General features: G+C 39.2%; 1 protein-coding gene across 3 annotated transcripts in view; it reads right to left on the bottom strand.

Moving 5' to 3' along the window:
* RSF1 (remodeling and spacing factor 1) overlaps positions 1-13118 on the bottom strand; it is a 130004-nt gene that overhangs the window by 17400 nt on the left and 99486 nt on the right. For all 3 annotated transcript variants that reach the window (XM_080641796.1, XM_080641797.1, XM_080641798.1), the window contains exons 8-9: positions 8340-8444; positions 7166-7245 (exon numbers count right to left, since the gene is read on the bottom strand). In XM_080641796.1, the coding sequence (XP_080497922.1) occupies positions 7166-7245; positions 8340-8444 (185 nt within the window). The remainder of the gene's footprint in view (positions 1-7165; positions 7246-8339; positions 8445-13118) is intronic.

Here is a 13118-nt window from a genome sequence, read left to right as displayed (position 1 = left end):
GCTGCTGCCTGTCCTGCTTAGCAGCCGACTCGTCCCGGGCCCGCAGTGCGCATAGGAATTTGTTCATAGTTTTTTTTTTAAACTATAGTCCGGCCCTCCAACGGTCTGAGGGACAGTGAACTGGCCCCCTGTTTAAAAAGTTTGAGGACCCCTGAACTAGATCATTGTTAGGCTGAGAGTTTTTAGTAATACTGTATGGGTGACACAGTTATAATCTCATAACAATAAATATCAGTATAAAAATAATTCTATGTAAGAGAATTATATCAAAGGTCCCAGTGAATGATACTAGACCATTCACTTCTTGTTCACAGAGAAGACAAAAAGCAATGCAGCCACATGGACGTGTACTGTAGGATGCTACAATGAAGATATCTTCGTGTGGATTTAAAAACTAATGACATCTTCACAATTTCATTTCAAAGAAACCAAGTTTTGTTGATTTTAATTCAACAAATTTTACATAACAAATTACTATATCCAACTGGTGCTTTCTCTGTTTCTCCCAAAGTTAAATTGATTCTCCAAGAACAACTGAGCTCTTACACACATGCCAGTATATGGTGAACTGAATAGAAATAGGAAAGACAAGAACAGTACTAGCTGAAAATAACAGGGAAGGCTTCATGGATAAGTCAGAACTTGAGCTCTCTGTTATAAAATACTAGAGGCCCAGCGCACGAAATTAGTGTGTGGGTATGGTCCCTACACCTGGCCTGCAATTAGGGCCATCTTCCCTGGCTGCCCGCAGCTGGCCCCACCACCCACCGCCACCCACTCCCGGTTCCCCATTCACCATCAGGGGCAAAGGACCTAGAGGTCGGCTGTTCCTGCCCGCTCGCCGGCCCCGCCCCCCGCTGCAGGTCACCCTCTGTGTGGGGGGCGACTGGCCTGAAAACCGCCCACATCCCCCGCCACCCAACCCTGGTTCCCCATTTGCCATCAGGTGACTGGAGCCTGCAGGCCAGGGAAAGGCACCAAGAGGTGGTCAGTGTGCCTCATAGTGGCTGGTCCAGCGCTGGTTCCGGTTGTTCTGCCATTAGGATCAATTTGCATATTACCCTTTTATTATATAGGATAAAGGCCTGGTGCACGGGTGGGGACTGGCTGGCCTGCCCTGATGGGGGCCCCGGATTGGGGTGGAGGTCCCCACTGGGGGGGTGGGGCCAGCCAGGGCGAGGGACTGCGGGCGGTTTGCAGGCCAGTCACACCCCTGATTGGGGTGGGGGTCCCCGCTAGGAGGCGAGGCCAACCTGGGCAAGGGGCCACTGGGGGTTTGCAGGCCAACCACACCCCCGATCGGGGTGGGGGTCCCAGCTGGGGGTGGGGCCAGCCGGGGCGTAGGGCCGGTAGTTCTGGTCTCTGGTCATTCTGCCGTTTCAGTTGCTGGGCTTTTATTACATAGGATGTTTGACACATTTGTCCTTATACTAACCAAGTTTACTGAGACCAGTTTCATCTTTTATATCTCAAAATCTCCACTTTCACATGACCATTATTTCTCTTCTTAGCTCAATTGAAAAAAAAAAGTCATATTCACATTAGGTCATGATTTGTGTCAGGCTTGGAAATCAAAAGATAAATAAGACATAGTTCTTGCTCTCACAAATATTAAGAATTAACTGGTGTCCATTATGAACAAGGACAATGGAAACATGAAAAAGAGAGTTTGTCTGAAGAGCTGAGAAACTTGGGAAGGCTTTAAATACTTGAGTAGGATATTGAAAGTAGGTATGATTTCTCATCACAACATTCTCTTGCTCAGTAATCTATGGAAAGAAATATCTTCCACCAATACACCTTACCACCTGCTCAATGATCATATTGAGCCCAGACTTTATCATCATTACCTATAACCACACCCCATCTAAAATTTCCATCACAGGGATCCTATTCTCTGACTTCTACTGGCTCACTTTCCAGCTCACTCCCTCTGGTACACCAATTTCAACAATTCCCTGACTCCAGTATGATCTCTATCCATTGACCCTACCCTCTTTTTATTGTCCATCACTCCCTCTGTGTCCTTACTTTCCCCCTTACCCGACTTAAGACTCCACAGTCCATCATTATAAATACTCCTTTGTATACACTTTCAATTCCTTGTCTCTTTCTCTCCTTCCCTCTGTTACATTACCTGGAAAATTCCAACCCTGATTAAATCCAACTCTCTGCTAGCAAAGCACTGGTAAGTATAGAACTATGAGAATTCCCAAATAATTTCTGGCACCAAATTCTGAAAGGGATGTTTATAAATCAGTTGAATCGACTTCTGAAACACCAGATTTCACAGAGCATCACAGCTCCATCTCTGTAGACAGCTGCTGTCTAGTCACTAATTACTCATTGGCACACCCTTCTTTCCCGCCATAATATATAGAGCTCTTTAAGGTAGAGACCTCATAATATACTTCATGTTGATTACATTGCCTGGCATAAAGTAGGTGCTCAATAAATGTTGGTTAAATGTTGAATAAACACATGAGTAGGGGAAAAATGCTCTTGTACTCTGACACAGAGAATAAACAAGGCTTTAAGTTGTTAGGATGAGTATTACAGAAATTATTACATAGCTAAAAAAAAAAAAAGAATGAAAACGCTCAAGGTCAAAAACAGATGAAGACCCTTGGAATTTGTAGTTAATATATTATGTCTTTTATATATATATATATATTGCTATGTAGAGCCCCTAAGAGTCATACATATACATCTATAACAGAGGTATAATGAAAGCCTTGTTTAACCAGTTTATTGGAGAGAACTGACAATTAGCAACAATTCAGTTAACTGGTCTTGTTCCAGATTTGTCTCCCAGTAACAATAACTTTGCTCTCCTTTCTGTGATCCAGTTTCACATTGGATGTAGTGTGTGACCTAAAGCCATAATTACAGATGTGTTCTTAAAGAATGACATTTAAGTAAAGATTGAAAGAAAAAGCAAAAGAACTAGATCAATAGTGTAATCACATGCTGTGGCACATTTTAACATAGATTTCTAAAATTAAAAGATATTTCTTAAAAAATATATACTAGTATTTTCTTAATTGCAGCAGTATGGCCTTCAGTGTATGAGGGAATAGTCAAAAAAGGTTTACCACTGTACTAGCTCGTTTGGCTCAGTGGATAGAGCACCAGCCTGTAGACTGAAGAGTCCCAGGTTCGATTCCAGTTAAGGGCACATGCCCAGGTTGCATTTTTGATCCCCAGTGGGGGGCGTTGCAGGAGGCAGCCGGTGAATGATTCACTCTCATCATTGATGTTTCTCTCTCTTTCTCTCTCCCCATCTTCTTCCTCTCTGAAATCAATAAAAATATATTTAAAAAAGAAGTTTCACCACCTTTTCCACATATAGAAGTATAGTATCATCATAGGTCAGCACCATCATAGGCCTTCAAACAGTAAGTAGATATAATCTGAGTAGTAGATGAATTCTTAGTAGTTGACCTTTTTGCCTTTTAGAGATAATACATTTTCTTCCAAGCTCTTGAAGGGTCAGACTATTAGCTATTGACCCTGCTGAGTCAAATCAGCTTCAGAACATGAAAACACTGCTCATTTCTCAGGACAGACAGATTTCCAAAAGACTAAGGCACAGGGACAATCTGATTTTCATTATGATTTAATTTGAAACAACTTAGGTGGCTTTCCAGTGCCAAAATAAAAACAGAAGCAACTCGGCACATAACAATAACACTAATAATTTTATACAGACTGTTACAGTTTCTAAATACAAAAATACTTAGACAACCAATTTAAACTAAGCACCATCCATTATGAGCCACAGAGTTCAAACTGATTAACAAAGAAAAAATTTGGAGGCTGAACCCATTTTTAAGGTTTGCCTTTGCACAGAGTAAAGTGACATTAAGAAATGATATTTAGGCAAGTTAAATTTTAAGGAGGAGGGGGGGAACGATGTGACAGTAGGTAAAAGTTACAGTGGTAACAAGTGAAAGTAATAAGACCAATCAGAAAACATTGCTTAGATTATCTAATACTTTGTACAAATGAGCATCAAGTCCTGATTAATCCTCTAAAAATTCTCTTCAACATCTCCACCTTATCATCACAACTGTTCTAGTTCAGGCCTCACTGGTTCTCAGAGACTCTACTGCAAAAGCCTCAACTCTAATCCACTCTGCTTACTGTTACCAGGGTATTTTTCCTGAAATAAAAATCTGGTTATGAGTATCCCTCTTTTGATGGCTCCCCCACTGCCTATAGAAAATACAGTGGAACTCTGTTTCTCAAACGACTCCCATTTCGAACAATTTGCTTCTGTACCTGACAACCCTTTCATGCTGATACCTGTATGATCAGTCACACATCTCAGGTGACAAAGGAGAGAATGTGTGAATATGAGTCAGGTTACCACTGTTAAAATCTCAGGATATTGTGCTGTGAATATTTTTGGTTTTTTTTTGCTTTTGTTGCTGCTTATAATTATTAAGTTTCATTTTTTACTGTACATTTCTTTTCCTTTGTTATATTTTCATTGACATTTCATGTCCTTTTTGTTTTTAATTTATAGATTAAACAGTACAATAAAGATATACTGTATATAAGAAGGGTTAAAACAGGGAATCAAGGACTACATCAAAATAAAACATTTCTGCACAGCAAAAGAAACCATCAACAAAATGAAAAGAGAGCCCACAGCATGGGAGAACATATTTGGCAATGATACATCTGATAAAGGGTTAATATCCAAAATATATAAGGAACTCATACAACTTAACAAAAGGAAGACAAACAACCCAATTAAAAAATGGGCAAAGGACCTAAATAGACACTTCAAAGAGGACATACAGAAGGCCAAGAGACATATGAAAAAATGCTCAAAGTCACTGATCATCAGAGAGATGCAAATCAAAACAACAATGAGGTACCATCTCACACATATCAGAATGGCTATCATCAACAAATCATCAAATGACAAGTGCTGGTGAAGATGTGGAGAAAAGGGGAACCCTAGTACACTGCTGGTGGGAATGCAGACTGGTACAATCACTGTGGAGAAGAGTATGGAGTTTCCTTAAAAAATTAAATATGGAACTGCCATTTGACCCAGTGATCCCACTTCTACATATCCTAAGAAACCCGAAGCACCAGTCAGAAAAGCTGTATGCACCCTTATGTTCATAGCAGCACAATTTACAATAGCTAAGATCTGGAAACAGCCCAAGTGCCCATCAGTAGATGAGTGGATAAAAAAGCTGTGGTTCACATTTATACCATGAAACACTATGTTAGAGTAGAAAAGCAGAATCTCTTACCCTTTGAGATAGCATGGAGGGACATGGAGAGTATCATGCTAAGTGAAATAAGTCAGTCAGAGAAAGACAAGTATCACATGACTGCACTCCTATGTGGAATCTAAGTAACAAAATAAACTGATGAACTGAGTGGCTCCAGAGACTTGGAAGCATGGAATTGAGTGTGGAATCTCAGAGGGAGGGTGGGAGGTAATCAACCAAAAACCTTGTATGCATATATGTATAACCCATGGACACAGACAACAGGGTGCTGAAGGGCGGGGAGGGGGAAGCGGGGTGAGCGGGGGCAGGCCAATGGGAGTAAAGAGGGACATATGTAATATTTTCAACAATAAAGAATAAAACAAAAACACAAGCCCTAGCCGGTTTGGCTCAGTGGATAGAGCGTCAGCCTGCAGACTAAAGGGTCCCAGGTTCGATTCCGGTCAAGGGCATGTGCTCGGGTTGCGGGCTCGATCCCCAGAAGGGGGCGTGCAGGAGGCAGCCAATCAATGATTCCCTCATTGATGTTTCTATCTCTCTCTTCCTTCCTATCTGAAATCAATAAAAAAAAATATATTAAAAAACAACAACAAAAAATACCGGGAATCATTTGGAGGCTCTGGAATGGATTAATTCAATTTACGTTATTTCTAATGGGAAAAAATGATTCGGTTTTTTTAACAGCCTTCCAGAACAAATTAAGTTCAAGAACTGAGGTCCCACTGTAATTCAAATTCCATAACCAGGTATGCAAAGCTGTTCACAATTTGGCCTCAATCTGCTTTTAGAGCTTCATCTCCTACAAGTCTTCTACTCTCACTTTCATATTTTGTCTTTAATCACATTTGTGCCCTTTGCCTAAAATGTCCTTTCTCTGCATGCCCACCTATATAATCCCAAGTTATTTTCCAAGAACATCCCTGATAAGCCCAACCCCTCAAACTCAAATCCCCTTCACAGTGTTCTTGTATTGCCCTGAAGAGACCTCAATTTGTCTACTTAATTATATCACTGGCTCATACGTCTTTATTCTGATAGAGGGTGAGCCCCAGGTAATTGGGAGCTTTGTCTTACTCCTCTTTTTAGTTTGGTACATAATAGGTCTAAATGTATGTTTAGCAACAGATTAATCAAAGAAGGAACAAATAAATGTAAATAGAAACATGCTGTCTTGATTCTGAGCTCCCTTTTAAAGATTAGGCTCAATTCCAGTTTTATCTCCTCCAACAAGCCTCTCAAATGCTTAGATCACGGTGCAGTGGCAAATTGAAGAGGGAAGCATCTTTTCTGGTCAGTGGGACACAGTTCAGCATTTAAATACTCTTTATTGCACTTGTGTGAATTCTGCCCACCCAAAGACATGACACACAGGAAACTAAATCAAACAATAGTTCTTACAGTTTTGTTGCACTCACTACATACTTAGGTACATATCCCCCACAATACTTGGACCAATATTTATTCAGAGAAGATTCTGATAAATGTTTTAGAGCAGGGCTTGGCAAACTTTTCCTGTAAAAGGACAGATAACAAATTAGGCTTGGTGGGTCACAAGGTCTGTGTTGCAACTACTAAACTCTGCTGCTGTAGACAAAAGCAGCCACAGACAATATATAACACATGAGCATGGCAGTGTTCCAATAAAACTTTATTTAAAGTCAATGAAATCTGAATATATAATTTTCAGATGTCATTAAATAAGCATTGTTTGATTTTTTTTTTCCAATCATTTAAAAACAATACAGACATCTTTAGTTAGTGGGCAATACAAAAACAAGAAGCAGGCCAGAGGTGGCCCACAGGTGATAGTTTGCCAATCCCACTTTAGACAGACACATCGATCTATATTGTAAAACAATTCTGCCATCAAATTCTCAAGTAAAATATTAACACACATATCACAATACCTGCGTTCAGCACGCTCTTTCTTCTTTAAGGCAACATCCAAATCCTGCAATTGTTCCTCTAATTTCTCACACAGTAGTTTCTGAAATAGCCAAACAGATGAACATCATTTTAACACCTATCCACAATCATTTGTCACTTGCATGTTAACTTGTGGATAGTTATGCTCTGAGAGCTGATAAGGGGCCACATATGGGTGAATACTGAAATGTCCTCATGTTTGATTAAATACAGTGGTGCCCTCAACATTCACTGAACTGAAGATGAGCACAGTATCTTTCATGTAAAGCACATATTAGAGAAACTTAGAACCTTGCCAGAAAACACATTCAATCAATGTTTAAAATAGCATTTGGTTCAACGTGTATAGATAATAGTGATTTAAATTTTTTTAAATGTGAAGACATTTTTAAGGGAGAGAGTTATATGTGCAATGAAATGTAATGGTACCAATAATCACTAGTCTCAAAAAAGAGAAAGGAAAAATTTACAAAACCATGCCACATGATTACTGGGACAAAACAGAACTGAAGAATTTTAATTGATAAAGCTATGCTAAGCCACAGAAGTCCACTTCACTGAAAAATGCAATGCAGCCCATCATTTTTAAAACCAAAATGAGACTGGGCTTGTGAGAGAAAGGACCCCTTGGGCACAGTGCACAGAAATATCCTGTTCTTCAACTTAAAGAAATAATTCACCTGATTCAAAATAAGAGATAAATAGAAGCCATATTTCTATTCATAGACTATCATAATGGTATATAATTCATGAAACCATCTACAAAACTACAGACAAAGGGAGGCAGGCAGAAATGAAAAGGATGACACAAAGGGATACATAATATGAAAAAACTATTTCTTAGCTTGTATATTATCTTAATTTGGGGCTCTTTGTGCCTTTAATAAATGTGGGGGGGAGGAGGAGAGACCATAATTTTACAAAAATTACAGATCTTCTGAGAATTGCTTTTAAAAAAAATTAAAGGAAGACTTAAGAGGTAATAGTAAAGGGTAGCCTTTTCAATAGTTTCTAATTTCACAGAAATTTAAACAAAAGGTAAACCATATTTACAAATTGTTTTGAAGATATAAAATGTTTAGTAACTGTCAAGAAGTATTACTAATTTGACTATAAAATCACAGACTGGAAAAAGAGAGGTGTGCAGGATCATACATGTTGGCAAGGGGGGCAGAACCATTCTCCATCAGGGATGATCATCAGAGGAGGGCGAAGGCAGGCAGTGTGGTAGCCACTGTCACAAGAGTCGCACAGAAGAATCTGAAATAAACCAGATATTAACACCAACCTAACTCCATGACTAAAATTCAGTGACTCAAGTTAAAATAAAGATTTCTTAGCACTATACTAAGAAATATACTATACTCTTTATTTGCATAATAAAAAAGCTCTAATAATTAGGGATCTAATATGCCATTAAAAATAATAAAAAATAAAAAACTAAGAAAATGGTAAACTATAAAATTAAGTGAAAAGTAGAAGTTCTTTCTGAACTAGAGTTGCAATCCTTTTCTAGTGTGCCATGAGGGCTGCAACAATAAATTTTTTATAAAAGAGTGTATATAAAGCTCAAGTATCACAAAGTACCCTACCATGCATAGGAATTTAAAAATCTACTTTAAATAGCATTTCAATTACCAATCTGTAAGAATCATTCATGGTTCATTTTATCATATAAATTTAAATGTGGAAAGAACTGTAGGAAGAGGGGAAAGGAACTATACTTAGGATCATCATGTTCAAATACAAAGTGTTAACTGATATTTTTTATTATTTGACTTAAGATGACCAAGTCTCTAAAATTTAAAATGGAACATTTATGAACATTTGACTTAAAAAAAAACTTATTATTTTAAAAAGTTTTTTAGATTTACAGTAGAGTTCCCATAAACTCATTACTCAGCTTCCACTAATGTTAACATCTTACATAACCACAGTACATTTACCAAAACTAAGAAATCAACATCAGTAAAATATTACTAACTCAACAACAGACTTTTACTTCGAAGAATACTAGTCAGTTATTATGTAGACTCCCCTCAACCTGGGTTTGTCTGATGCCTTCTCTTGATTAGACTGAAGTTATGGATTTTGGAGAAAAATCCCACCAAGATGAAGTGCCCTGTTCACTGTGTCATATCTGGGGATACATGATATCAATCTGACTTATTACTGGTGATGTGATAATTAACCTTGATCGCTTGGTTCTAGTAGTTGGTTTTCATCACTTTAAAGTTACTAATTTTCACTTTCCATACTTTAGTCTCATTAGAAGTGATAAGTCCAGCCCATACTCAAGGGGAGGGGAATTAAGCTCCACTCTCTAGCGGGAGGAATTATCAAAGAATTTGTCGATAGAAGGTAAAACTTCCACAGCAATGAATAATACGTTGAAGCTACGCAAATATTCTGTTTTTCCTTCAAGTTTCACCCACTAGTTTTAGTACTTATCAGTGGAACTTGCTTACAATAATTACTATTGTGGTGCTCTAATGATGATTCTCTATTTTCCTTATGCCTTCTACATTTGTTATTTGGAATTCTTCTGTAAAGAAATTATGCCCCTTACCCCACATTTACTCGTTTAATCAATTATGTATTTATATCAGGGTGAACGAATGAATATTTATTTTATTCTTTGGGTTATAATATAAAACTACTACTTGTCAAATTCAAATGTTCTAGCTATGGACACACTGGGAGCTCTTCCAGGTTGGCTGTGTCATTTGCATCTTTTTTTTTTAAATATATTTTTATTCATTTCAGAGAGGAAGGGAGAGGGGAAGAAAGAGATAGAAACATCAATGATGAGAGAGAATCATTGATTGGCTGCTTCCTGCACACCCCCTACTGGGGATCAAGCCTGCAACCCAGGCATGTGTGCTTGACCAGAACTGAACCCAAGACCCTTAGTCCACAGGCCAGCGCTCTGTCCACTGAGCCAAACCAGCTAGGGCTGCATCTTTTTTTTAAAAGCACTTCCTTACTTCCCAGCACTATAGGATACTCCACACATTTATCTATATATATAAAAGGCTAATGTGCTAAGTATCCAACCATCCAATCAGTCACTATGACACTGACCACCAGGGGGCAGACGCTCAACACAGGAGATGCCAAGCTGCAGTGACTTGGCAGCAGCGGTTCTTAGGTGACGCACCCCAAAACCAGAGAGGAGGGAGCCTGATTCCTTGTGGGGCCGCACAATTCCACCTTCGGCCATGGGTTATGTTGTTGCTGGGGCACTGTCACCCCGAATCTGGTTTACTGCACACTTGCGTTTGTGTTCCACACCCTGTATGACAGCAACTTTGCAGAGTGCCCTCCTGCATTCCGGGCCCCCTCGGGGGATGTGGGAGAGCCAGTTTTGGCCCAATCCCCGCAGGCCAGACCAAGGAACCCCACCTGCCAGAGTAACCCTGCTCACTCCGTAGAGGCCCTTTGAGCCATGGCGCCACCCCAGGAGCAGCTGGCCGGGGCGGGACCACAGGAGGTTAGCTCCAGGGCATGTCTTGCCAGTCTTGCCCAGTCCCACCCCGCCAGGCACCTTCTAATTAATTTCCTCTCAATGTGCACAAATTCGTGTAATGGGTCACTAGTATCTTATATTTTCTCTGTCCGAGCTTAGGAATTGGCCATTTCTCCCAAAAACCCTGGTTCCTTTAATGGAAAATGGTATTTAGAAACCAAGATTTGAATGCTGAGTGCTCATTGCTAATGGTTATCACTGCTTCTAAACTGTCTCAGAGAACAGAGCTAGGAAATACATTTATGTATAGCAATCCATATGTACACATGTCTATATTGAAATAAGTATGAGTTCATACTAATATCTCCAGCTCTAATCCAGCACCATAGGGTTTATTCTAGCCTTCAGCCTTGCTTATCTATAACTTCTTTTTCTGACAATGAGAAAACTTGCTCCTATTTTCTATACTTCATTCGCTTGTTCAAACCCAGTATATATGTAAAATAATTTCTAAATTGCTAGCATATACTATGGTGGGTGAAGGGAGGAGGGTGGAATGTGTACACATATGCAGTGATTTAAAAGGGAAAAAATATCCTCCCCCTTTTTCATACAGCGCATTACCATTTGCTGCCAATACCCAGAATTCAATACTTCAGTTATATGACTAATAGATTATTTGATTACGCAGGCATATGTAAATAAACCTGGGCACCTGATTCCATTTATCATATTGTTTCTACATTAAAGCATAATTTAAATTTCAAATAACAAAATTAAATTTTTAGAAATCAATTTATCTCTAAAACAATAATTATCTCTATTCCTCAATGAAGGTAAAATCCCATTAAAATAAATATTACTATGCAGATTTTCAAGCCTCAAGCAATGATCCATGTATTTTGACTGAAGCATCTGGATTCTACACTCATTTATAAATTTACTGCTTTTCTGCAGTAAGCTCAATGAGGACAAGGACATGTCTTTCTAATTCAGACTCATTTCCCTACTACTTAACACATAATTGCTTGGCATTTTGATTTAAGGTTATCCTTAAACAAATGGCATAGGAAATCTGCCATTTAGGATCTTCAGTTTCCAATGATATTCCCTTTTGGCACAGTAACCAGCAACAGGATTTTTAGCACAGTTGTTAAGATAACTGACTAAATAAAAATCCTGTGTGTGCCAAGAAAGGTGCAACTTCATCTCCTTCATGTCATTTCTGCTCACCTCATTTTACTTTTCATTTCTTCACACCCGTTTGTCATTGAATCTATGGCTGCCTCAGTTAAAATGCACTCTTAGCTTAAAAAGATGTTAGGCCCTAGCTGGTTTGGCTCAGTGGATAGAACATCGGCCTGCGGACTGAAGGGTCCCCGGTTCCATTATGGTTAAGGGCACATGCCAGGGTTGCGAGCTCAATCCCCAGTAGGGAGCATGCAGGACACAGCTGATCAATGATTCTCATCATAGATATTTCTCTTTCTCTCTCCCTCTCCCTTCCTCTCTGGGAAAAAAAAAAAAAAAAAAAAAAAAGGGTATTAGGAGCCCTGGCTGGTTAGCATGGAGGCACACAGAACAAAGGATCATGGTTCAATTCCCAGCCAAGGGTATGTACCTGGGTTGCAGGCCTCAATCCCTGGCCTGGTCGAGGCGTCTGTGGAAGCAACCAATCAATGTGTCTCTCTCACATCAATATTTCTTTCTTTCTCTCTCTCTCTCTCTCTCTCTCTCTCTCTCTCTCTCTCTCTCTCTCTCTCTCTCTCTCTCTCCCTCCCCTCTCTTCCACTCTAACAGCAATGGAAAAATATCCTTAGGTGAGGATTAAAAAAAAAAAAAGGGATATTAGGAAACAACAGAAAAAGAGTACAACTGTTGATTTTCACTTTATTTAAAGGGCAGAAAAGACCACTATCTCCTATCTTCTTTTGGCTTTCCTTCACACAAAAATCTTGACCTAACTTTCACAGCCTGATGATCATAAAAATGCTTAGAAGGGTCTTATCAGGGTAATTTCAGCATCTACTCTCCTTTTATATCTTTTACTTGAACCCTCTGAAACTACTAGGATATGATAACAAGCTTCACTGATTAGTTTAGTTTCCATATATGAGGTCAACATTAAGAAAAAAAACAAGTAAACCACAAAAAACTTTAACCCAGCACATAATAGATGTGCTAGGCAACTTTACATAACTTTAAAAGCAACCCTCAGAAGAAGTATGTGGTATTATTCCTATTTATATAATGGAGATATCAAGATACAGAGAAGAGAGCACCTGATAAGTGGTGGAAGCAGGATCTGCTGCCAAGTCTGTCTGGTCCATGCTTTTCCCATCACACCACACTGCTTTCTAGGAAAAAAGAGCCTTGGAGAACCACTTCATGTGAATTTTCCAAACTTTAGAGGATCTCAAACGTTTCTGATCCACACAATTCTACCCATGTGGAAGCATCTTTCT

This window comes from Plecotus auritus (assembly GCF_963455305.1).
Source record: "Plecotus auritus genome assembly, chromosome: 9".
Taxonomy (NCBI): domain Eukaryota; kingdom Metazoa; phylum Chordata; class Mammalia; order Chiroptera; family Vespertilionidae; genus Plecotus; species Plecotus auritus.
This window is presented reverse-complemented; position numbering and strand designations above follow the sequence as displayed.